The following is a 24,499-nucleotide window of genomic DNA, read 5'->3' on the forward strand; positions in this document are numbered from 1 at the left end:
CGAAGCCAGGCTCACAGCTGCTAACAACAATAAAAGTAACACAGCATTCTAAAATCAAATCATTCTAAAATCAATGCAAGGTCGCACTATTAAGTCTTCAAGGTGCTGCTAGATTATTTGCCGTTGGTGTAAGTAACAGACCTCAAATGAGCAATGGTTCAGCATTTAAAAGAAATGTATCTAGCAATCCATCTTCCATCTCCTAGATAAAGGGCAAGGGGAAAGGATGACTAAAGTTGGCTGTTGGATAATTTTTTGTGGTTTTGGAAACACATCAAATGAGATAAGACCTTTGCAACTGGATTTTATGTATGCTTTCTCAGCAGAAAGCCCTGGAGTTCAATGTGACATACTGTCATGTACTGTATAGCTGCTATAGCACATACAGTTAATTACATCTTGTACTGTACCAACTAGTGGTTAAAAAGATTGATTGTAAATTTTCAGATCTCCTTTGACCTAAAAAGTTAACTCTGTCATTTGTTGGCTTTGTTCCAGTTATCCCATATAGTTTTTAAGGTTCATTACAACAGCAGTACTTTTGATAGCAGCAACTTTGTCTTTTGGCACACAAACTTGTTCTCATTCAACAAAGTGCTTTTGGCCACTTCCATTTAAGGTGCTCTGTGCAATCTAACCCTTTGTATATTTATTTGGGACCTAGTCTGAATAAACTCCAATCAGCTTTATCCCTGGTGTGTTTAAGATGGCAGCTGTGCGGTCCAGTCCTGTGCAGGTTTAGGTGTGTCAGAGATTGTTGCCTAGAAATCAATGGACTTGTAAGCTTAATTTTCCATAAGACTAGCTGGGCTGTTGATGTTTTGTCCCCCAAACACAGGCCCAGCTGTTCAGTACAGTATAGTGCTAGAGGGCCACAACCCTGTGTATTTTCATGCTGTTTTCAAACTATTCCCGCCACCCTTGAAAACCTATTTCTCTCCTCACTCTAACAGAAACTGATGTAGCTCCATCTAACTGGGAAAAGGTTTTGTTGCTGTTGTTGTTTATCAGCACACTTTTGTTTGTTTTAGTTACAGGTAGGTAGCCGTGTTGGTCTGCCTAGTCGAAACAAAATAAAATAAATAAAATAAAACAATTCCTTCCAGTAGCACCTTAGAGACCAACTAAGTTAGTTATTGGGATGAGCTTTCGTCTTAGTTGGTCTCTAAGGTGCTTACGGTCACAACCCTGGACCTAATGGTCAGGGGTCCCTTTACCTTTACTTTTTAAGGTGCTACTGGAAGGATTTTTTTTATTTTATTTTATTTTATTTGTATTTTATTTTATTTTTGTTTTGTTTGTTTGTTTGTTCGGAAGTTAGCCCCAGTGGGATGTTCCCAGTGCTTTAAAGCCCAAACGCCCTGCAGCCACGGCGTTTCTGTTTTTATCTAACACAAACCCGGCTTTTGAGGGACTTGGCGCAAAACCCCCGCGCAACTTCAGCCTACAGCGAAGGAGAGGAGGGAAATTCTATTTATCCCAGCGCGCAACGCTCGAAACTATGCAGAGAGTTGCTACGAAGGAAAGTCGCCGTGCATGCTGGGATGAGTAGTTTTTGTGCGTGTGTGTCTCTGCAAGAGGCGGGTGAAAAAGCAAAGGCCGAGACCATTCCTCCTCCGCCTTGGTTTGTCGCCGGGAGATGACGCGGCATATACACGGGGAAAACGAAAGTCGCTCTCCTTCCCCACGTGTCGCGCAGCAGCAGCGGGTGGCGGAGGGCGCTAGCTGGCTGCCTCCGCGCGCGCACGCCCACCGCCCGTTACCTCGGTCCCGGGGCGAAGGGGAGCTGCTCCGGGAAGGCCGAGGCAATGGAGCACCTGCGTCTCAGCCTGGCGGCTCCGCTGCAGATGGTCGCGCAGAGGAACGAGAGGAGCAGCGGCGAGCTCAGCAGGTTCCTCGCCAAACAGGTGGGAGAGCAACAATAGCGGCGGCGGTGGCGGCGCCCTCTTCGCCCTCCGCAATCGTGGGGGGAGGGCGGTGATGGACATCGAGCTGGGGGAGGAGGCAGCCTTTGCCTGGGGCTGGCCGTCCATCTTCGCTGGCTCGACCCCCCCGCCCCGCCGCGCGCCGTTTCTTCAAAGTGCCTTGTGGGCGGAGGGGGTGATCTGGCTGGAGAAGGAGAGGGAGCAGAGCTGGGTCTTGCCTTCTTTGTTTTCTCATGGTGGCGGGAGGTGGGGAGGAAAGGAGGCGAGAGTGCCGCACAGTCCCCTCCATGAGCCTCCCAGCGCTTTAAAAGCCCCAAGCAGAGTGGAGATGGTTTAAATTTGTAAGGAGAACCTCTGGATCGCCGAGCAGCTTCGTCTGTTTGTATTGCCTGATTTTTTTTATTTTTGTTTTTAAGAATATACTTTGGCACAATCCTATCTGTTTACTTAAAGTGTTTTTGTTTTGTTTTTCCAACTGCAAGGAAATGATGCCTTGTTCAAATGTATATCCATACTTGGAAGATTTCTCACTTCGTTGCTGTAAAGTTGATACTTCTCTGCTTACAAATTTGCAATACTATACACACACGCCTCCACCATTGAGTTTGGGTAGTTGAAAAATACTGTTAGTCCCTCCTCTAAATGAATTCTTATACCACTTAAAGGATAGTGTGTGTGTGCGCGCAGGGCCGAAACTAGGCTTTCTGTCACCAGGGCAAAGACCCAGTTCGGCACCCCCCCCCCCCAAATACATTTGTTCATAAAGGTCACAACAAGTAGTTTGAAAGAGGCTGGAGAAGAGTTAAATTCTCCAAATAGTAAAATGTTCTGTGTGTGTGTATCTGGCTTTCATTCAACCTCAAAAGAGTAATAGATCATTTGAGGAATTCTAAGAAGTATTATGACTATGATCAAAGGGAAGAGATACTGACACACACACTTTGACTATGGCCCTGGTGTGTGTGTGTGTGTGTGTGTGTACTTTTAGTCCCATTCAAGAAACTGCTAATCTTGGAGAAATAAATTATTTTGGTCATCTGCACGAACAAAAAGATTTAGGACTGATTCAGTCTGTTGCAAACGTTGTAAGTGGAAAGCACATTGGTATGTGGCGAAATATAAAAGTCATGTGTAGGTCCCCATGTGCTCAGATCACATACGTGGTATACAATATTTGCATGTCAAAATGAATGCATGTTAAGGAGCCTGAGACTGCTGGTGATTTTCACTATTTACTCCATCCTCAACAAAGTGCTTTTTGTGTAATAAAAGAGAGACTAATGTTTGAAGGCCTGTGGATTACAAAGCTCTGTAAAGATGAGGGGTAATAATTCAATTTTAGTACAGCATTTTAGTTTCTCTTCATACTGGCATTAACTCTTTAGTAAATTTGCAGTTGCTTAATTTGGAGCTTAATTTGGCTTGCTTTAAAATTAAACACACTGTTAATATAAGGGGGAGCTAATTTAACTAATATCTTGTTTGCAAGAAGAATAGTCAGTTCTAGTGTTCTCAATTTTAAACTATATTTATCCACATTCTGCAAATAATTTTTTTTCAATGCTATGCTGTACACTACTGAAATCTTTAAATGTTTCTTTGATAATCCTTTAATCTTCCTGCCACACCAGCGTGAGTCACCACACCCTTGTGAGAACCACTGTGCTAGAATTTAGGTGGAAATCTAAGTTTAGGTAATTTTTAATTGACGAAATAGTAATATGCTAACAGCAATAAGAAAACAGAGGTTGTGCTTGCAGCAAAAATTAGTTTAATTATAAATATTCCCAACCACTAAAATACTTTTCTTCCCCCCTAATCATACATTCAGATGGGGCAAACAGATTTCAAGCTTTGTAGCAAATTGGTTACAGCAACAACAAATTATTTTTACAGCTTGCTTAATCCATCTCTCATTGTTTTACTATAGAGCTTGAGCAAACATTTGGGCAAAGGTTATCTGCTCTCTTTGGACCACAGAGTGCTGTTCTTGTTTACAAGAGCCCCCTTGTTTTATGTAGCATTTTTCTGAGTAGCTACATTCCCATCACTGTGATCCAAATGTAGTTTGCAGTGTTGTTTCAGGAAAATATATCTCATTGGGTACAAAACCTTCCATCAGATTTGTACCATAGTGTTTACAGAGAACTGATTCATGTGCCCATTGAAAAGTAGTTCATTAGAAATGATTTTACAAGGTTGGAATTTGTTTTTTGAGTTTTTTTGTCAAAAGATTCAAAGATTTTCAAGGAATGAAAACAAAAGTTATCTCCATCTTTCCTAATTCTGTTATGTTACTCTTGGTAGGGCTTGAAATTTCTTCCCTAACTACTGTCCTTGGGACTCTTTAGATTAAGCTAACATCAAATTTTTAGGAACTCATTTTGTACAATACTTTGACTGGGGTGGGAAACCCATGACCCTCCAGATGTTGAGTCCCATCAGCTTCCACCAGCATGGCCAGTGCTCAGGGATGTTGGGAACTGGAGTCCACCTGGATCCCCATCCATGTTCTAAGGGTCTCTGTGTTGAATTTCTAAGAGCCCGGAGAGGCCCACTATATTTATAAGCCAAATTCCTATATTTGTAATCTTGAATTAAAAATATGATGGGGAGGGGTTGTATTCCTTATGTAGTGCACACTGATAACTTGGTTTATTGGAGTCAGAAGGTTGTTAGAGACATGGGATACTCTAGTTCACTGCCCCCTCCCCCATTCCAAGACAAATGGTGTTTGCAATTGTTCATGTGTATGACACAGTCTGATACCACCCTATAGTAAAGTCACATTGTGTTTTCTTTCTTTTTTAATTCATTTAGAAATGTAGCCTGTCTTATGGTAATTCAGGGTGGGTTAGAAAAACACTTTAAAACTGTTTTATATTTTAGGAACAAGGAAGGGTGGAATTGGCAGTTTGCTTTCCTTAAAGGAGCTGTAAATTAACTTTGTGCACATTTTTGTTTATTTTTGTGTGATAGCATGCCTGGCAGTGACCATCAATTTAAAGGTCTGCAAGAAAAGTAACCTTAAGTTTTTAAGAGCTTATAAGAATCAACTCAACAAATATGGCTTCCAGTCACTCGTTTTAGTAAGGCTTATATGGCAGTTCTAAGTCTCTCATAGTAGAATGAATAAAGGGGGAACAGCAGAAATGTTTATGTTACACTAAGTGTAAAATAACTTTCCCTCCCATTCTTGCTTTCCACATTCTTCTTCAGCTCTTCCTCCTAGCTTTATCCTATTTCTATGGAGGTTTAGAAAAAATCTTTTTCATCTCTTTTTGTTGTACTTCTAAGGCAGTTTTCTTCAACCTTGGATTCCCAGATACTGTTTGACTTCAACACCCATCATCCACAGCCAGCTTAGGCAATGGTCAGGAATGATGGGAGTTGTAGTCCAACAATATATGGGAATCCTAAGTTGAAGAATGTTGCTCTAAAGTCTCTTCTATACACAACTTGACTTGTACTGCAGTAGAATGGGGGCGGGGATCACACTTTACTAAGCGTCTGTTTGTTTTCAGATCTGGAGTCAGCAGGACCGTCAGTGCATCCTCAGTGCCTTAGCACAGTTACTGTTGGATAAAGAATGCACACTCCTAATTGGCCGTCAGTTTCGTCCAATCTTGCTCGATTTGATGGAAAGAAATGCAGAAATCATTAAATCCAGTGGCCAGATCAACCATGATCTTCATGAGAGACTCTGTGTGGCAATGAGCAAACTTATTGGTGATCATCCTGATGTGATGCCGTAAGTCAGTAGATGTCTGGGATTAAGTTTTGCTTTCATGGGGAATTGCTTGGTGGACAAGCTGAGGGTTGGTGCACATGGTAGCCAGTTCAGGTTGGATTTACATTCATACAGTCATGTAGTGAGCCCAGTTTCCATGATCCATATCCCTTTTTGAGGTGTGCTGCAGGAATTTGCAGTTGTGCATACCTTTTGTATCACATGTCAAGGGTATCTGCTTGGCTAATTGTTTTAAACCAAGGCCTTGTATTCTATTACATGCTCAATTCAGCAATTACTGAATTGCAACTAAAGCTGCTGTTAGGTGCACATTTACTTGGAAGCGAGCCATACTTTTGAATAAAATGGATAGGATTGGACAATAAGGGTGATGTAACCCAAGCTTCAGTTTAGAGGAATACAAAGATTGAATGGCAGTTAGACCTGCATCTTCTTTAACATAAAGGGGTGTGTGTGTGCATTATTTGCTTCAGTGAGAGAGGTTTAAGTGAAAGTTGCTCTTGACAGATCCCCATATTAGATTAGAAGTAACACTTTTATCCAAGGAGTTTTGAGTAACATGCATACTGTTCCTATCTTGCTACTAGTGAGATCAGAGCTGGGTCTACATCAAGTGTCTTCAGGCTATTGTTTGAGTGTCAAGTCCAGAATACTACTTCCAACCAGTTGTCCCTACCCCACCCCACTCACAGAGCTGGCAGGCTGACCTTAATCTCTGATAAACTAAGGAACTGAAAAAAGTGGTGATGGATTTCAGTTTTTTTATTAAAACACAATTTGCTGAAAAGAAGACCATAACTTTTCTTAGGACCTTTTTTGTGTGTTTGTTTTTCTGCCAATTTCTTTCCAAGTTCAGAAAAGCTTAGCATTCTTATTTGTGTCAGGACTTTAATAGGTAAGCATCTGCTTCATCAGATGAGCTGAAACCTCGCTGTTCTAGCTACATTTACATTTGCTTTCAATGTCTTCATTTCATGTAGATTTGCTTTGAGATACTTTAAGGATACTTCACCAGTGTTCCAAAGACTGTTTCTGGAGAGCTCAGATACAAATATGGTTCGATATGGGCGACGACGAATGAAGTTAAGGGATCTCATGGAGGCAGCCTACAAATTCCTCCAGAAAGAGCAGTCTGTATTCAGAGAGTTATGGGACTGGAGTGTATGTGTCCCTTTACTGAGGAGTCATGATACTTTAGTTCGATGGTAAGTTTAATTTTCGTTTAATTTTATATGTCACTTTCAGTGTGTAGTAGGGACTATTTTATTGCTGTCTTACTAATACCTCATGAGGAAAGTAAGGTCCAGTACAGCAATAAGGGCAGAGAATGACTTGGCCACATTTGAGTCGGATTTGTAACCCACAGTATGGTTACTGGACTACATTATACCTCTTATTGACAAGAAGAGCAGTTTCTGGCAAGAGGTTGAGGCTAAAATTGCCGGAGTTAAATATGAAGAAAGATTGATTTGGTCATATTGGGTGTATTTTCTTAGAGCCTACTACTGCTCCTCAATTTTCAGGCCCAGGGGCTGACATTAACCCCACACTAAATTGTGAGACCTACATCCAAGTTCTTTGTTTTTTGTCCTGTTCCATCACTCTTCTCTTACAAATGCAATAACTATAAGGCAGAATGAAAATGGTGGTAGTGCCATTGGTGTGGCCCACTTTAAGTTGGCACATAGACCTGTGCATCAGTGGCCAAATCATTTATTGAAGACCATTGATCAAACAGACCATTTGAAGAGACAGGATAGCCTTTTGTTGTTTTTCTCTGAAAGGAACCTAGTTCTATAGACTTAAGATGTAACAGTACTTGAGCTGCCTTTGCTTCTTAGGTATACTGCCAGTTGTCTCGCACTGGTTACGTGCATGAATGATGAGCATCGGTTATCCTTCCTGAAGAAGATATTTAATCCAGAAGAGTTAATACATTTCAGACTTAAGTAAGTTTCCCCCCAAGATGTCTTTTTGTGTGTGTGTGTGTGTGTGTGTGTGTGTGTGTGTTCTCAGTTAATATTTTACATGGTAGATTTGTCTCCCATTTGTTCAAAACATTGAAAGATGCACATTTTTGACTGATAGGCTACTGGAGGAATCACGGATGCAGAATGTTGAGTGTGCCCTTGTCTTGGCCAACCCAGACGCAACCTTTTGGAACAAAGAGGAGGAGTTGCGGTACACTCAGGGAGAACTTGTATCTGCTGACCTCTCTGCAAAGGTTGTAGCAGTATGTGGTGTTCTGCTCCCTAGGCAACAGTTTGGACCAGGAGCAAATGTAAGTAAAGGACTGATACGTAAATTCAATTCTTTGGCGCTGACCCTGATCTACCTTTTGCCTATCCCAGCTCTAGGAGATTTCTCTCTGAAAAGAGAGAAATCCGGGGCCTTTGTTTCCCTCAAAATTTCTACGTAGTGCTACTTTGATGCATTTAAGCATTGATTAAAATCCTGTCCTTCAGTTTTAAGGCAAAAACAAACAAACATGTTTTGTGTAAAAGTTTCTGCAAAATAGTATCCTTCCCTTTATAGATGGAATACAGTTTACAGTTTAAGAGCAGGGGCCTTTGAAATCTCCAGTCCCATTCCTGATCCATGCCTCTGTGTGTGTGTGTTCCCCCCCCCCTCCCTTTTTGATATCCACAGGCTTGGATGTTAAGTAACATAGAAATCATGGTCTCATTTATCTGTATGAAGTATGCCAAAGGGGCTAAGACAGTTCTTTCTATACAGCTCCCTTTGTTACCAAACAGTCTGCTTCAGAAGGATTCTGAGTGTTGGTGAAAATCACCTTGTACCTTTCTGACTGGTGAGAATCTCTGCTAGATCTTAAGGCAGAGATATCACTGTGATCTGACAATAGTGTTTAATACGTGGAGCAAAATACCTTACTTTCTGTCACTGCAGCTGGCACTCCATGTATTCTGATGTCTTAACGCAGGGCAATTTCATACATAGAAACATATGAAGAACACAACTTCAAACATAAGTGAAATTCTGAGCATAAGTTGAATAAAATTATGCTCTAGAGACTTAATAGGCACAGCTAAAATCATACAAGAGTGGCTCTCTACAAAGTAGAAAGATTAAAAAGTGTCACTATTAGTCTTAATAATGCTATAGGAAAAATGACCAACTATGAGTTTCACAAAATAGCCTGTTGGGTTTTGTTTTTGTTTTTTTACTGAAGATTCCTTAGTGTGTGTGGTGCAATTGCCTGGATTGCACCAGTCTACTGTATATGTATTTGAGATGGATAAGAATTTTGAGCATATGCTAAAGTAAGCTGAATCTTTGAAATAACAATAATAAAATGATACTACAATTGACTTGTCATTAAACATGGCCATTGTTCCTCTCCTGGTTAAAACAGCAGCTTCAGAGTGGGGTGATTGGTCCGTATTTATCTCATCCCCCTGAAGCTGCTATTTGTTCCTGAAGGTACTATTGCAGTATATGGCACCTTGGAGCAGGGTAAGTGGAACATTTGAGTTTGGTGGGAGGAAGAAAGTGCAAGGGCTTAAATCCCCCTTTAAAAAATGGGGGTGGAATGGGGACATGGATGTGTGTGGCTCTGGGATGCGTAAAAAATGGTAGCTTAGCAAATTTGTAACTTGTATTTCACGTTTCTCCATAGTACTTTCACCCAGTATTATCAGTTGAAAGCAATGCCTTCTCTTGTCTCAGCAGGAGACCATCTTGAACCAATTTGTGTTGGTGAAATCTTCCTGCACAAATCTTCAAAATCTCGCTATGGCTGTAGCTTCACAAAATGCAGTGTTACTTGAAGGACCAGTAGGTTGTGGCAAAACGTATCTTGTTGAATACTTGGCAGCCGTTACGGGAAGGATAAAGCCACCTCACATTCTGAAAGTCCAGCTAGGAGATCAGACTGATAGTAAGGTAATGGAAAATGCATTTTAGTTTTCATTTGCAGTTGTTATTACAAAGTTTGCCTTGCAGAAAGTGGCTGCATTCGGATGTAATGATAAGCCAAAAACCATGTCTTACTATGGAATTAGCAGTGTGCACACTTCAGAAATCCCTCCTGCTGCATTCCTCCCCTAGTAAAACATGAGCAAGACTATAGATTACTGGGATGCCTGAAGCAGCCACTATTGGGGCTTTGCTTTAGGTCATGGGTTGTTTGGTGAGGGATATCTCACTGGCTCAAACACCACAGTAATCCAAACTCATGTTTTTTGCTCCTGCTCATACTATGAGAGGGCACAGCAAGAATGATTTGGCAGTGCTTGTTCCCACTGAGCTTATCATAGCTGCTGAAGCTATACCTGGCAATATTTATATTTGGTAGCGTACCCAGTATGGATGAAAGCAAATAGAAATAAATACATACCTCAGAAACCTTATTGTTCGGTAAATATTTGAAGACACTTTGTAAAGTTATATGGACATTATTTAAAAATCTTGCTTGTTCTTTGTAGACCTTACTGGGCATGTATCGTTGTACAGATGTACCAGGGGAATTTGTGTGGCAACCTGGGACCCTGACCCAAGCAGTCAGCAAAGGGCACTGGATACTCTTGGAGGATATTGATTATGCTCCTCTGGATGTGGTATGTAGCTGTGATTTCTAGAGGTAGTCCATAAATACCTTGGGTGAGAGACACAGGTGTCTTTCTTGAAAGTCAAGTATTTTGTAACCAAAGCAAAGGAAACTTAAGGGCACTGGATAAAAGAAAGCAAAAGTTCTCCCCCAAAAGTTATCATGGCTCTCAATTCCCAGTGTATTTTCTTCTTCATGGGCAGTGATTTTTGGGGACACTTGTTACAAACTACTGAATGGATCCTGTCTGCATCTGCTATTCACTGGTTCTCTTATACATCCATCTCCCACAATCCAGAACTGGAATGTATATGTAAAAGGCTGCTTATTGGGAATGAGATTTCTAACATTTCTTGTAACATATTTGGCCACCAGCAGAGGTGAAACACAGCAGCACTGTCTGACTGCTGTTAAGTCTTTTTGGTTGTCATTGATATAAGGTGGGGCATCAAGATAGCCTCATGCATGAGAATATGGCATTACAATGAAAATTCCTTAGATTTTTTATTTTTTCCCCTACTGATATAGCACCACATTCTATGTATGTCCTGCCCAAAAGCAATTATGGGAAGGGTTCAGTGAATTAAGGAGAGAAAGTCCTGCTATATGAGTGGGATTCTTCTTGTGGTGCTCTACATCCTGGTCATTGAAATTGTATTCTGTGGTTTTTTTTTCCTATTCCTTAGATCTCTGTATTGATTCCTCTTCTGGAAAATGGAGAATTGTTGATTCCTGGGCGAAGTGACTGTATAAAAGTAGCTCCTGGGTTCCATCTTTTTGCAACGAGAAGGTAGACTGTGTAGCTTTGTTAACACAAGGAAAACTCTTAGCACATGAATCCTTTTGGCAGTGACTAGACAATAGTCATATATATAGGAATGGGGGGGGGGGAATCCAGTATTTAAATTGTGTGCATATATAAAGGTGACATGATTTTTTAATTATAAGTATGTGGGCACTCCTTTGCTATTTCTTTTGCAATTTTCCATACTAAGAAATAGAAAATTATCTCCTGGAAAATGATAGTTAGGAGCGTGAGATTATTTTGAAACCTAATACAACTTTCCCCTGGAATATAAGTGAAAACTAAGCTTGATAAGAGGAATTACCAAGCAGCCATAAGGAAGCCATTATCACTTGGCCGTAATCTGTAATATGCAGATAATATTGTCCTGTCTTTACGCTTATTGACATTATACATGTATGAAGTGCTTTGCACATAGAACGTGCTTGTTGTCGTTTTGCTTAGCCTGCGGGATACAGCTGCCCTATAAGCAATTACTTAGCATTTCATTATTTAAAGACTGTAAAGTGGAAGAATGACAATTGGACAATTGTAGATGGTGAATTCATGTTTCTTGTATTGATGATGTTGGGACTTTGACTCCCTTAGCTGGTTGTGGAACTGCAGTGCAGGAGCCTTACAGAACCCTTGAACGTATTCTGTTCTGCACTATAATACTTCTAATGCTTCAATTAACTTGTTCTTTGATTTTTAATCTAGACTCTTCAGTTATGGTGGTGGTTGGTACAAACAGCAAAACAGCCATGCTGCTCTTCTAGATAAATACTGGACAAAAATTAAGCTGAATAATATGCCTAAAGTTGAACTCAGAGAGGTAAATGGTATCAGAAAGAGAACTCTTACTTTGTGAACTGATGTCGAAGTGTTTTCATTTAAAAACAAATGAAATTAGTCCTAATTTTTGTAGAAGAGGTTGAAACTGTGTCCGTTCCATTTTCCCCACATGGCTGTGAGAAGTTTAGAAGCATCTGTGTTTGGTTAACCATGATTTCTTGTGTTGTCCGAGCCAAAAAACTGGGAGGGAGTTAGTCTCGTTTACATCTCACCAAACCATAGTTTAGCATGATGTCCAAACACAATCCTTGACATGAAAGAAGTTTGTATCCATTCCATAATGGAATGCTTGCTGCTTTGTGCTTCTGCAAGAGGAACAGATTGACGTTGCTGGATTGACTTAACCCAACTGTCTAGCTATGACTTCATCTTAAATTGTTATTGCCATTTCCTCAGCGTAGTATAGCCTGCAGGTTTCCCATATGCATCTTGTTGGCCACAGTGAGAACAAAAAACCTGGACTAGATGGGCCATTTGCCCAATCCACCAGGTTCATCTTACTGACTGACATTTCTATCTAGCAAATGAAGCCTAAGATAAATTAAGAACATTACTGTATTTTACAGTGTAATTGTCATGCAAAGAAATTTTCCTTTAAGAGAATTTCAAAGTAAAATTTGATGGCAGGCACTACCCCATGGGACCAGTCCAGGCAATTGTGCAGGCTGTAAATGTATCAAATCTCTGGATTTTAAGACCATTGTCTGCATAGACAAAACTCAGTGAGTTATATAATCCTTGGAACACTGTAAAATATTTACTTCGGCTAATGTTATTTTGTTTTTCAGATTCTTCAGAGGAGGTATCCTAAACTTGCTGTAGTAATTGATCGCTTGTTAGAGATTTATGTTGAGCTTACTGGTGATAAACATCTCTTGCAAAGCCATATCACAGACGATGAGAACGTAATGGAAGACGCATCACACTTAACCGAAAACAAAAAAAGCCTGAGCTTAGAAGGCAGAGAGTTATCTCTGAGGTATTTTAATATGCAATTAAGCTGATGGATATTTGAGTTTGGGGGAGGCAAATTATCTTTGGACTACTGCTCTCTAGTGTGTTGGAGGCCATTTGCTCTGTTCTTAATTGAAATTCCTAGTGAGAAGGCATTAATTGAATGAAAATGTGGTGAGTTGGCGCTTAAAAAAAATAGCCATGCAATTAATGAAGCGAGACTAGCACTTTTAGCAGTGTGCAGCTGAGGAAAGTTAAATGATGGACTACTGTTGAGCTGCTTCACATCACTTATTTTCTTGTGTTAGGGACTTGCTGAATTGGTGCAACAGGATCGCTTACAACTTTGATAGTTCTTCTTCCTCTACTGCACTGAATATTTTTCATGAGGTACGTGTCAAACTGTTCCTTGTTTTTTAGAGTGACGTTGACCTATTCCTTAAAATGTAAAAACCAGGTTGCATTTGGAATATGAACAGGGGGCTGGTTCTGGTGTTAGAAATTTTCCTTGAGGGTCGATCTAACTAGACCTGCTGCTTCACAATGGGGGATTCACAGGAATGGTTGCATAAATCACACTAGGAAGAGGCAGCTGTCGTTGGGGACATGCCAGGTCCCACAGCTGTTACACCAGGAATTCCATTATGAAGAGAGCTGAAATGTCTGAATTGGCTCGTCCTCTTGTTTTCCTCGTGGAGACATACTAGCGATACATTGCATGAAGCTCAGTTGTATATTTTGACTACAGTGAACTCAAGTATGGAAGAAAAGTAGAACCTCTGATTAAATATTAAATTAGCTTGAATTCTCTCTCTCTCTCTTTCTCTTTCTCTCTCTCTGTCTCTCTCTCCCTCCTGCCACTCTACTTTGACAGGCGTTGGATTGTTTCACAGCTATGCTGTCCAAGCAAGGAAGTAGACTGAAGATGGCAGAAATCATTGGAAGCCAACTGAACATTTCCAAGCATAAGGTAGTCATAAGGAAGAGTTCGCACACATACTGCATTGTGTAACAAATACCCCTTTTGTCAAGGAGGAAAAAAATAGTTTCATGTCTCTTTCACTGCCAAGAAATAATTAAATGATCTAACTGGATAGTGCCCACTCTTGTTTTTCTTCTGAAAGAAGAGAGCCACATGTAACATGGCTGAAATTGGGTGTAGGGATCATGCACATCGCCACTGGTGCAAGATCCCATTGCCTGATTTGAGGCAGCAGCTTCCCTCCTGCTGCAACCATAGGCTTCACTAGGAGGCACCCAACCCTTTGGAGGGGAAAAGTGGCTGCAGGGGGGAGCAGCAGCAGGAGGAGGAGGAGTGAAAAAGAAAGTTTGGTTGCATGAGCTGACTTCTGTTCATGTAACAACTGAATACAGCCCAAAGGCCTTGTTCTCACATCACCATAGTTAATAGTTCACTGTAACCATGGTGATCTTGGTCATTTGAATCCTGTCCACTCACACTTGGAGGAAGCAAGTGTTACATTCAAATGAGGCGTCATAGTTTGTTTTGTTCCCGGCAAATTACTGTAGCTAAGGTTGTTCTTGATTTGCTGATCATGGTTTGAAGCAAAGCAAACCATGGCCTCTGGTTTGGACATAATGCTAAGCAGGGACTGTGGTCTGTCTGCTCCCTGCTATCATGAGGAGAGGGGGGGAAACATACAACCCAGAAATGCACATTCACAATAAACTATTTACTATTCCTTACTGTGATGTGCAAACTAGACTTGTGTCTTAACTTTCAGTTGTACAGTGGTACCTCGGGTTGCATACGCTTCAGGTTACATACGCTTCAGGTTACAGACTCCGCTAACCCAGAAATAGTACCTTGGGTTAAGAACTTTGCTTCAGGATGAGAACAGAAATCGTACTCAGGTGGCGCGGCAGCAGCAGGAGGCCCCATTAGCTAAAGTGGTGCTTCAGGATAAGAACAGTTTCAGGTTAAGAACAGACCTCCGGAACAAATTAAGTACTTAACCCGAGGTACCACTGTATTGCACAACTGCATATGGCATCATATGTTTCTTTTTAGTAAGCTGAGTTCAGTATGTATGCTCTTTATTTATTTACTCTAGACTGAATACTACTGTCAACTTTACAAACCAGAAATTGCAATAAGGGAGCAAGAGGTCTCTGTGGGAAGAGTCCAGCTCTTACGGAAGCAAATTCATGCGCTTCTTGTGCAAAGGTATTGATGTGTTTGTTTGTTTGTTTGTTTGTTTATATTTTAAAATTACTAAGCCACCCTTCAACCAGATGGCTTACAGGTTGATGTACAATAGTGCACTTTTTAAATGTGCTTGTAACTTTAAAATTCCGTGCCAGCATTTTTAATGATGTCTCATTTAGGTGTTTTTTTGAAACCTGGTAATAGAGAGAGATTATATTTGTAGAATTAGTGAATCAAATGCACTTGGAGATGCTTAGCACATAGCATTAGAGTATTGCTAACAGAAGATTTTACCCTTTCCTGTATTCGCAGAAAAAAGCAGACCTTTGCTCCCACACGTCCATCATCTGTATTAATTGAGCAGCTGGCTGTGTGTGTCGACAAAGGAGAGCCTGTCTTGTTGGTGGGTGAAACGGGGACAGGCAAAACATCTACTGTTCAATACCTGGCCCACATTACAGGTAAAATGTAGTATAACACGGGGACTTTGACCAGGATTCTAGAAAAGGTTTGAGAAGCGCTTCAGTGTGTTTTCTGTGTTTTGTTTCTTCAAGGACACCGTTTGAGGGTTATCAACATGAATCAGCAGAGTGATACTGCAGATCTCCTAGGGGGGTGAGTGTCTAATAATTCTGCAAATTGCTGTTGACAACTGCATCAACAAATCATTTGTTTCACTCGATCCATGAGTTCAGATCTTGTATTTAGTAGACGTGTGCATTGGCCCCATTCATAAGAAAATAGAGAAACATATGGCAAAAAGAAAAGTACATAGAGCAACATGAAATGGGGTGTGGGATTCCATGGATGGAATACAAGGAAGTAGAACAAGGAAAAGGGAATGTTCAGTCTTGGGGCAGGGAGAGATGTTGGGATGAGTGGTGCCATGTAGCTGTGGGATGAAATTTTTGACATTTTGTGTACCTGGGGAAAAAAAAGGGTAAGTTCTCTTATATGTTTCAGCCGGTCTCTAATTTTCAACATGTTCAAGTCATCTGTTTAGTAATGGTGTGCAGGGGCCACCAGATTCACCTTTTATCTGTTATCAGATCCGCTGAGGCTGGTTTGATTTTCACCTTGTCCGATCGTACTGAGCCTGATCTTGCCACATGTCGCTGCCGGAGTTTTCAGTTAACACGTTACTGTTTGCCCAATTTACAGCTATAAGCCAGTGGATAACAAACTGATTTGGTTGCCCTTGCGAGAGTCTTTTGAGGAGCTTTTTGCACAGACGTTTTCCAGGAAACAAAACCAGACTTTCTTGGGGCACATCCAGACATGTTACAGACAGAAGCGCTGGCATGATCTTCTCAAGCTGATGCAGCATGTACACAAATCTGCCATTAATAAGGAAGCTAAAGAAAGTGGTAAGACTTCCAAGTTCTTAAAATGGGCTTCTGTTTGAGGACGGGCAGGGTAGAAATCAAATAAATAAAACGAGAGATTTAAGCAGAACTTGCATTCTTAAAGTTGGGTGGACTGTGCTTCAGTGTACATTTGGCAAGGGAGATACAGTGGTACCTCTGGTTACAAACACCTTGGGTTACAAACACTTCGGGTTATAGACTCCACTAACCCAGAAGTAGTACCTCGGGTTAAGAACTTTACCTCAGGATGAGAACAGAAATCGCATGGTGGCGGCAGCGGGAGGCCCCGTTAGCTAAAGTGGTTCCTCAGGTTAGGAACGGTTTCAGGTTAAGAACGGATCTCTGGAACAAATTAAGTTCGTAACCAGAGGTACCACTGTAATAGGTGTGATTTTTCTCTAGAATTCAAATATGGAGAGATCAGCAGTAGACGGAAAAAAGCAACTTTTCTGCAGTAGAAAATAGCATTTTCTGATACATGAGCCAATAGCATTCCTGAAGCTTAGTGGGTGTGGAACTGGTCAGTGGCTTGGGTGGGAGATGCTTGGGAGTCACAGTTAAGCCTTCCTGAACTATTTAATGAACAGTTAGATAAAAGGACAGAAAGAATTTAACATTCTCACTCATCATCTTTGACTGAAGAGGTGAAGGTCTTGTTAAAGTTGTACAAACTTTATCCCAGCCTAATAATAATATAAGCTTGACTGCATTTTAAAGGGGAAAGGGGGGAAGGCTATTGTTTTGTTTGTTACTATGATACGTATTTTTGTGTTTTCATGTTGTAAACTATCCTATGGTCCTCAGTTGACAGGCAGTGTAGAAATTTAATAAATAAATAAAGATAAAAATAAGATACTGCTCTGAAGTGGAAAGAGATACTGTTTACGTAACTAGCCTCCTAAGGCTGAATCCAGATGTATTCAATAAAGATAACAGATTTGTGAGCATTACTTTGCTTAAACAGAGGAGGTGATTGTATATGCATTACAAATGACTGGAGCATTACTTGACCTCAAACATTACTTGGGTCCAATGAATTCCAACTCATTCAGTTCATTCATTTTAATGTCCCTGTTCTGCTAGTAGGATTTAAATTGCATAAAATCACTGGTCTAAAGCTGATTGTTGGAATAACTGGACTTCTACCTCAGTTTACACTATTCTCTTTGGAGCGGTTTATGTTATATTCAGAGTTGTTTTGCACTATGACAAATTCTATTACGTGATTTCATGAACTTGAATGTTTTTATCTTATCCTACGTTTACTATAACTTGCCTTTTTTTTTTGTAGGCTCACCATTGAAGGAAAAGTGGGAAGAACTTGGTATCCGCTTAGACCATGCAAAACAACAGATGAAGATGACAGAAAATGCTCTAGTTTTTGCATTTGTAGAGGTAGTCCTTTTGTGCAAAAGAGCATATTTGTCCATAAGATGCATATGAAAGTTACTTTATTAAAATAAAGTTGCAGCTGCAGTTTGTTAAAGGTGCTGGGAATTACAGATCTGTGAGGGGTAAACTGCAGTTCCCAGGATTCTTTGGAGGAAGCAGTGTGCTTTCAAATGTGTGATGTGGATCACACACACACACACACACACACAGTTTCTGGTTTTTTTGCCTGTGGAGGTGGTCATTTGATTTCAGGCTAGCCAGGTTTCACTTAATGTCCTTGTGTGATGAGCACCTTTACTCCCCTTAGTCTTGGCTGAAAAATGAAGGTGAAATAGATTTCCTCTGCAAGTCAGGAAGAATGAGTCCTCATTGAGGAAAAAAGTGAATGTTGCAAAGGGTTTGCTGCTAGGTAAAAAAAAAGTAGGTACAACTAGAAACACTTTGGAAAGGTTTGCAGATATTTAACAGTTATAGAGTAAGAGTAGTTAATTAAATGAGGAGCTTCCACCCCACCAGCTTGCTTAAAAACAATGTAAAAGATGGAATTCTGCTTATACCACTAGAATTATCTGGTCCCTCTGACTATGAATGCAGTTTTCAAAACATAGTCCAAATAGAGGGCAGCACCAGATGCCTATCAAATGCTGATTTTGAGTCTTTTTGTCTTTTTTTAGGGCACCTTGGCACAAGCAGTGAAAAAAGGAGAATGGATTCTACTAGATGAGATCAATTTGGCAGCAGCAGAAACTTTAGAGTGTCTGAGTGGTTTACTTGAAGGATTATCTGGTTCACTGATATTACTGGATAGAGGAGACACAGGTATTGTTTTTGTTTTTTGTTGCAGTAAGTTTTCCTGTTCTGCAGTGGTTTATTTTTTCAGTTCCTTTTTTTTAAAAAAATGAGAGGTTGAAATTAATGGTTTCAAGTCATCTAAGTTCATTGACCCACAGATGAGCATATAAAGATGTGACCCAGAAGCAAATTATTAGGAATGTAGATGAAATAAACTCAAGAAATTTGAGTATATAATCCACAATATAATCACCATTACGAAGAATTGTAAAAAAGAAGATTATATTATTCATAAAGGAGGTGCTGATCACTAAATATCCAAGCCCTTTATTTCTGAAGCTCATAGAGCCTAATTAATTTCTTTGCACTATATCTTGTAAACTTTTTCACACCTAGGTCACCCTCTGCACAGTCACATAAACCCCGTGGGTCAACGTTGAGCACTTTAGGAAGCCCTGTAAACTGATAGCTGAAAAACTCATATCTGAATAATACTATCTTTTCACTCTTTTGATTCCCGATAACTTAAGAGATTAGCATGTGAGAGTTTTCTCCTGAAGAAGAAAATTGCAGTTCATTGTCCATGCTGTTCCTTAGCTTGAAGAATAGCAAGTCCCAGAGGACTATGAAAAAAGACCCTTTTGTTTGCTAAGATAGAAGATGTCGTTTTCATCTTTGCTTTTAAGGATAGCTTTCTCTGAAGTTTGAGAGTAGGTTTTCACCAGCTAGGACAACCAATTGGCCGTGTATGAGTTTTTCTGTTTGCTTCTCGAACTTCTGTTTTTAATTTTCCTTAAATGGCTGTTTCATGCTTTCTTGTTTGTATGCTTCATTTGTTTTTATGGGGCCAAACAGCACTGCAATTTGTTGGTTGTGCATTTTTTTCCTTGTAGAGCCCCTGGTACGTCATTCAAATTTTCGTTTGTTTGCCTGCATGAACCCAGCTACTGATGTTGGCAAAAGAAACCTCCCTCCAGGAATACGGAACAGGTAGATACAGAATGTACATTTTTACAAAACCATTTTAAAGCTGAGAACAACTTGTAGCTCTTGAGGTGTTTGGCTTGCAGTAGCCTAGAATGTTGTACTTCTTTTGGTCTGTGTTGCATACATCTCTGATTGGCATGCAGTGTCTTAGGGATATGAGGGACCTGTGGCCAGCCAGTTTGTATTAAGACTCTTAACTCCCCAAGCTCATCCTTGCTATAGCTGAAGCATGCTGGTGAGCTGCTATGTTGCAAAATACCTTTTGCTGCCAATCTCAGGAATAATAAACGTTGCACATTCTCTTTGAGAGCTGCAGTTGTCTTCAAGTGTCCTTTATGTCATCAGATTCAGAGTTGGATACTAGAATTATATAGTGGTCTCATGGGAAAGATAAAAGGGAAATGATCTACATTGCTCCGTTGGCCATCTTCTGATTGTCAGCATTACATGTTAGCTACAAAACAGCTGGATAAAAGGCTGGTTGGGCATATGAGTGGATTTTATGCTCACTTTGATCTTTCATAGCCCATGCAGTCCAAATTAGCTAGGCAAGCAAGAGCTGATGGCAGCTTGTCAAGTGTTCATTAAGCACTAAATTCTGCAGTTGCACTTTCATTTCCCCACTGAATTTCTCAACAGGTTTTGACTTATGGACAGTGTGACATCAGTGACAAATGCATGGTGTTATCACTGCCCCTGCAGAGCTCAAAATAATTCAGCAGAAATATCATAGAAAACCCAATACCCTAGGTTTGAGTGTATAGCAGATGAAAGGATGCCAAAATTTACCTATGATAAAAGGTCTGCATTTTTCCAGAAACAACTAATGTTCAGATAAGCCAACAGAAGAGCAATTTAAACATTTTTGCATGTTTTAAAATGTTTTATTTTTTAATTTCTAATGGTATGTTTTAACTTTTGGGGTTGTATTCAGTGTAGCTCTAAGTAGTGCTTTGTGTGAGAAGAATGACTTCTGCTTGCATGGCAGGGCATCTCTCCCCCTTCCTCTGTGTGCCCCCTAATCTGTTCTGGGGTTTCCCCAACCTTCTAGAAAGGTTTGGGGATGGCGGGGGCAGTGCTCCAAGACCAAAGGCAGATGTTTTCCTAAGCTTGCTACCTGACTCCTTTTTAATTACAGCTCTTGGGGGTTGACCCTGGGACCTTCTGCATGCTGAATTATGTGATTTCTAAGTAATCTGCAAGCTTTCACCGAATGTTACTCTATTACTAGTCTTTAATTCAGTACATTTGTAATTGGTTGTGATGTTGACAGGCAAGGGGCTGTGATCAAATATCAGACTTTGGTATCAATAAGCAGACAGGTGTTTTACAATGTAATGTCGTCTTGTAGGTTCACAGAACTTTACGTAGAAGAATTACAAAATGAAGGAGACTTGCAGATTCTTATCATGGATTATCTCAAAGGGCTGAATGTGAGCAAGAGCGTAGTGCAAGGGATCGTAAAGTAAGTTTTTGATGAACAGAAATTACTGTATAAATTGTAAGATTTGATAAGAGAGTCTTTGGGAAAGTTTTGTTGTATTTAACTTGTAGCAGTCCTTTTTTCTGGGGGGGGGGGTGCAGGGGTACGCATACCCCTAAACATTTTGTGAATCTAAGTTTGGCCTCATTAAGGCGCAGTATTTCAATATGAGTAGGAAAATGAGGGTACCCCTAAACATTTTTTAAGAAGAAAAAACACTGACTTGTAGTGTGGTATTTCTGAAATGGGGGTAGTTAACCTGTGGTCCTCAGAAGTTGCTGCACTGCATCTCCTATCAATCCTGACCTTTGGATACACAGGCTGAAAGTGATGGGAATTCAGAGTTCAGATTGCGCTTTTCTGCCTTTTGAACTTCCTCTATGAGTTGCCATTTCTTTGAGCTCATTACAGTTCAGAACGTCAAATAATTTATTTAAATTGTGCACCAGATTCCAGATGTGCATCCCACTTGCTTTCCCTGTTTTTACTAAATGAGTGTGAGCTCCACTCCCTGAGTGTCATTGTCTTAGCAAATGTCACTGTCAGTCAAGATATATGGGTTTTCCCCTGCTTTTCTAAGCCCCAATATTTGAATAAATTTTAATCAGAAGCCTTGAGTATTTCAATTTTATTCTACATTAGTGTAACATGGATGCCCTCTTCTCTCTGACAGTGATTCAGAAGTTCATTCTAACTCTTAACTCCTGAAATTTCTGAGGAATTTTCCTGTTTGAAGACTTAATTTCTTCAGAAAACTATTATTGGATAATGTATTACACCACTTTATTTTCCATGGCTGGGGTGAGATTAATATGAAGGGGAAAGAATTTATTTTTAACCACTGTTTTTAATATTTTGGCTATCTTAAATACCTAAATTATCAATAATTTTAATGTTATATTTTATAAAATGCTTACAGGTTTCTTTGAGTTTTGTTAAATAGATACATCTGAATATTTAGGGACTATCTCATAGAGGGCCTCACTCTGTATATACTGCAACACACGACTCCAATTTCTATGAGTGGTGTGAGATTCCAGAGGTCCCATACATGATAAACCCAGGATTTGTGTTTCCTTTTGGAAAAATGGGGCACAGTAGAGCCTGTGGTGTTTTTATGATATATGGTTTATTTATGCATATATACAACATGAAGCCTAAAAGGAGGAGAATCTGAGCATTACACCCATACAGATGGTCCCTTGCTCTTTCATAGCTGTGCTCCACTTCTAGGCAAGGGAACATTTTGGCTTAGCACAGACATTTAGAATTGAGCTTTTATTTTATGGCAGTTTCCTCTAACCTGGTGCATTCCAGGTTGTTGTTGTTGTTTTTACACTGCATCTCCCATCATATCTGTTGGCCAAGCTGACTGGGAGTTGTGGGAGTTGTAGTCCTTCACCAGATATTCTGGAAGACTGATATGTGATATATAGACTGAGCCTTACCTGGGTTGGTTATCAACGATACGGAGTGAAGAATTATTCAATCTTGAAGGGGAGAATATTTATTCAGGAAAAGGAACTCTGCAGCACATTGAGGTATCAAGCCCCTAGATAAATTACCTCCTGTTAATATGGTAGAAAAATGAGTGTAATACATGAAAAATATGCTTCATATAAATAACCCTTTGCTTCTGCAGCTTTTATTTGTCTGTGAGGAAGGAGTGTGAAACAAAACTGGTAGATGGGACAGGCCACAGACCTCATTACAGCCTTCGTACTCTCTGCAGAGCTTTGAGATTTGCATCATCCAACCCATGCTGTAGCATACAGCGCTCTCTTTATGAGGTGACTATCTTTGTTCTCTGTTCCTAAAACTTCCTTCTCTCTTCCCTTTTGTCTTTAGATAAAGAGAGAGAGAAATTCTCTGGCGTTAGCAATTAAAATCTCTTTGAAACTAGCTACTTTAAAAAAAACCAAATCTGTTTTCTTCTCAATAGGGCTTTTGCTTGGGTTTCCTCACCCAGCTTGACAGAAGTTCTTACCCTGTTGTTCAAAGGCTAATATGTCAGCATATTCTGTCTGGAAATGTGAAAAACATCCTCAAGCAGGCAAGTAAATTCTTATTATTTGTGTGTGTGTGTGTGTGTGTGTGTATGGAATTGTTCTCAGTTTGAGTTCTCCCCTCCTCCTCAGAATTTTTTTTTGGGTATGACATAAAATACATAAAACAGAACAAAACTCAATTTGAATTCTGAGTTTAATTTTACTCACCCTGGATTAAATCAGGGGTTTCCCATTTTCACCTGGAAGATTGCATTCTGTTTGCTGAATGGTCTGACATTAATCAAAGCCTCTCGCTTGGAGGAAGGTGGGAGACCATTGTTCCTGATCTCATCTGCGCACACCCTAGCAGTACCTTTCACACTGTTTTCAAAAGTCCCCCAACCATCTGGACGGGTCTGCAGGAGAAAGTGGAAATTGACAAAATACTCCCTCCCCACCCCACCCAATCCCCATAGGAGCACCCTATAAGTGAAATCCCACTTACGGGAATGCTGAATCCATGTAAGGTTTGGAAATACATTGGCTTAGATCTAGAGTTCATTCCTGCTGATGGAAAGGTGAGAAGGTGACTTTTTCCAGTTCCCCTTCCTTCTGCATTTGGAAATATTGTTCAGTTTGTTGGGGCTGTTTCTAGAATTGTGTGAAAGGTGATTTGGGGGGGGGGTGCAGGATGAAGGGAAAATAATAAAAAAAACACCTTTCATCCTCTTCTGCCAGTGAGATGCTGCCTGCTAGATCAGAAACGTTCCATGAATGGAAAGAGTCCTTCTGTTCTCAGAGGGAGTCTAACGCATTGTGTTAATATATCCCTCCTCCCAGGTGTAGACTCTGTGCTTGCTTGGTGGATTATACCATAACCAGAGCGTGATAAATCTTCTGCATCTCACATATGAAGGAAATACCACATGTATTATGGTGTTCTAAGACTGTGTTGCTTAGCTAAACAAAGAACATTGCTATTATGCGGAGATAGCAGTTCATAACATAAACTGGTTTTGTTTCTGTAATGTCATTCTAGTCGTTACCAGAGCCTAAAGGAGGGAGAATGATTAAGGTAGAGGGATACTGGATTTCGATTGGCGACATGGAACCAACTGTGGATGAGACTTATGTGCTCACAGCTTCAGTTAAACTTAACCTCAGAGACATCGTCAGAGTTGTATCAGCTGGGTATGTTGGACTTCAGCTGTACCATTTGCTGGAGGAACCGTATAACACGACAATTAAGAAGCACAAATACTGTTGTCAGTTGTGCCTAGTTTTGACTTGTTTATTCTGAACTTCAGCAAATTTTTCTTTTTTATCACACAACACAACAGGAAGCCCAATTCTCATTTCTAGAAGTGCCCTTAATCAGTATATGTTGTAAAAAGACCTTGAAGCCAATCAGGTACAGTGGTACCTCAGTTTACGAACATAATCCATTCCAGAAGTCCATTCTTAAATCAAAACCATTCTAA

General features: G+C 40.2%; 1 protein-coding gene across 3 annotated transcripts in view; it reads left to right on the forward strand.

The window, feature by feature from the left end:
- Window positions 1-1,639: 1,639 nt before the first annotated feature.
- Window positions 1,640-24,499, forward strand: part of MDN1 (midasin AAA ATPase 1) — an 89,187-nt gene continuing 66,327 nt past the window's right edge. Inside the window, exons 1-23 of one of the 3 annotated variants that reach the window (XM_083433393.1) lie at window positions 1,640-1,907; window positions 5,450-5,676; window positions 6,657-6,881; window positions 7,518-7,625; window positions 7,765-7,957; window positions 9,370-9,582; window positions 10,125-10,256; window positions 10,933-11,036; window positions 11,751-11,865; window positions 12,674-12,864; window positions 13,148-13,229; window positions 13,714-13,809; window positions 14,915-15,027; window positions 15,322-15,470; window positions 15,564-15,624; window positions 16,171-16,376; window positions 17,668-17,771; window positions 18,443-18,587; window positions 19,454-19,550; window positions 20,899-21,012; window positions 22,673-22,820; window positions 22,973-23,083; window positions 24,058-24,209. In XM_083433393.1, the coding sequence (XP_083289519.1) occupies window positions 1,809-1,907; window positions 5,450-5,676; window positions 6,657-6,881; window positions 7,518-7,625; window positions 7,765-7,957; window positions 9,370-9,582; window positions 10,125-10,256; window positions 10,933-11,036; window positions 11,751-11,865; window positions 12,674-12,864; window positions 13,148-13,229; window positions 13,714-13,809; window positions 14,915-15,027; window positions 15,322-15,470; window positions 15,564-15,624; window positions 16,171-16,376; window positions 17,668-17,771; window positions 18,443-18,587; window positions 19,454-19,550; window positions 20,899-21,012; window positions 22,673-22,820; window positions 22,973-23,083; window positions 24,058-24,209 (3,185 nt within the window). In that variant the 5' untranslated portion in view covers window positions 1,640-1,808. Of the gene's footprint in view, window positions 1,908-5,449; window positions 5,677-6,656; window positions 6,882-7,517; window positions 7,626-7,764; window positions 7,958-9,366; window positions 9,583-10,124; window positions 10,257-10,932; window positions 11,037-11,750; window positions 11,866-12,673; window positions 12,865-13,147; window positions 13,230-13,713; window positions 13,810-14,914; window positions 15,028-15,321; window positions 15,471-15,563; window positions 15,625-16,170; window positions 16,377-17,667; window positions 17,772-18,442; window positions 18,588-19,453; window positions 19,551-20,898; window positions 21,013-22,672; window positions 22,821-22,972; window positions 23,084-24,057; window positions 24,210-24,499 lie in introns of all 3 variants that reach the window. The other 2 variants (XR_014509530.1, XM_083433392.1) reach the window with 2 other exon arrangements.

The sequence above is a fragment of the Podarcis tiliguerta genome (assembly GCF_965153285.1).
Source record: "Podarcis tiliguerta genome assembly, chromosome: 3".
Lineage (NCBI taxonomy): Eukaryota > Metazoa > Chordata > Lepidosauria > Squamata > Lacertidae > Podarcis > Podarcis tiliguerta.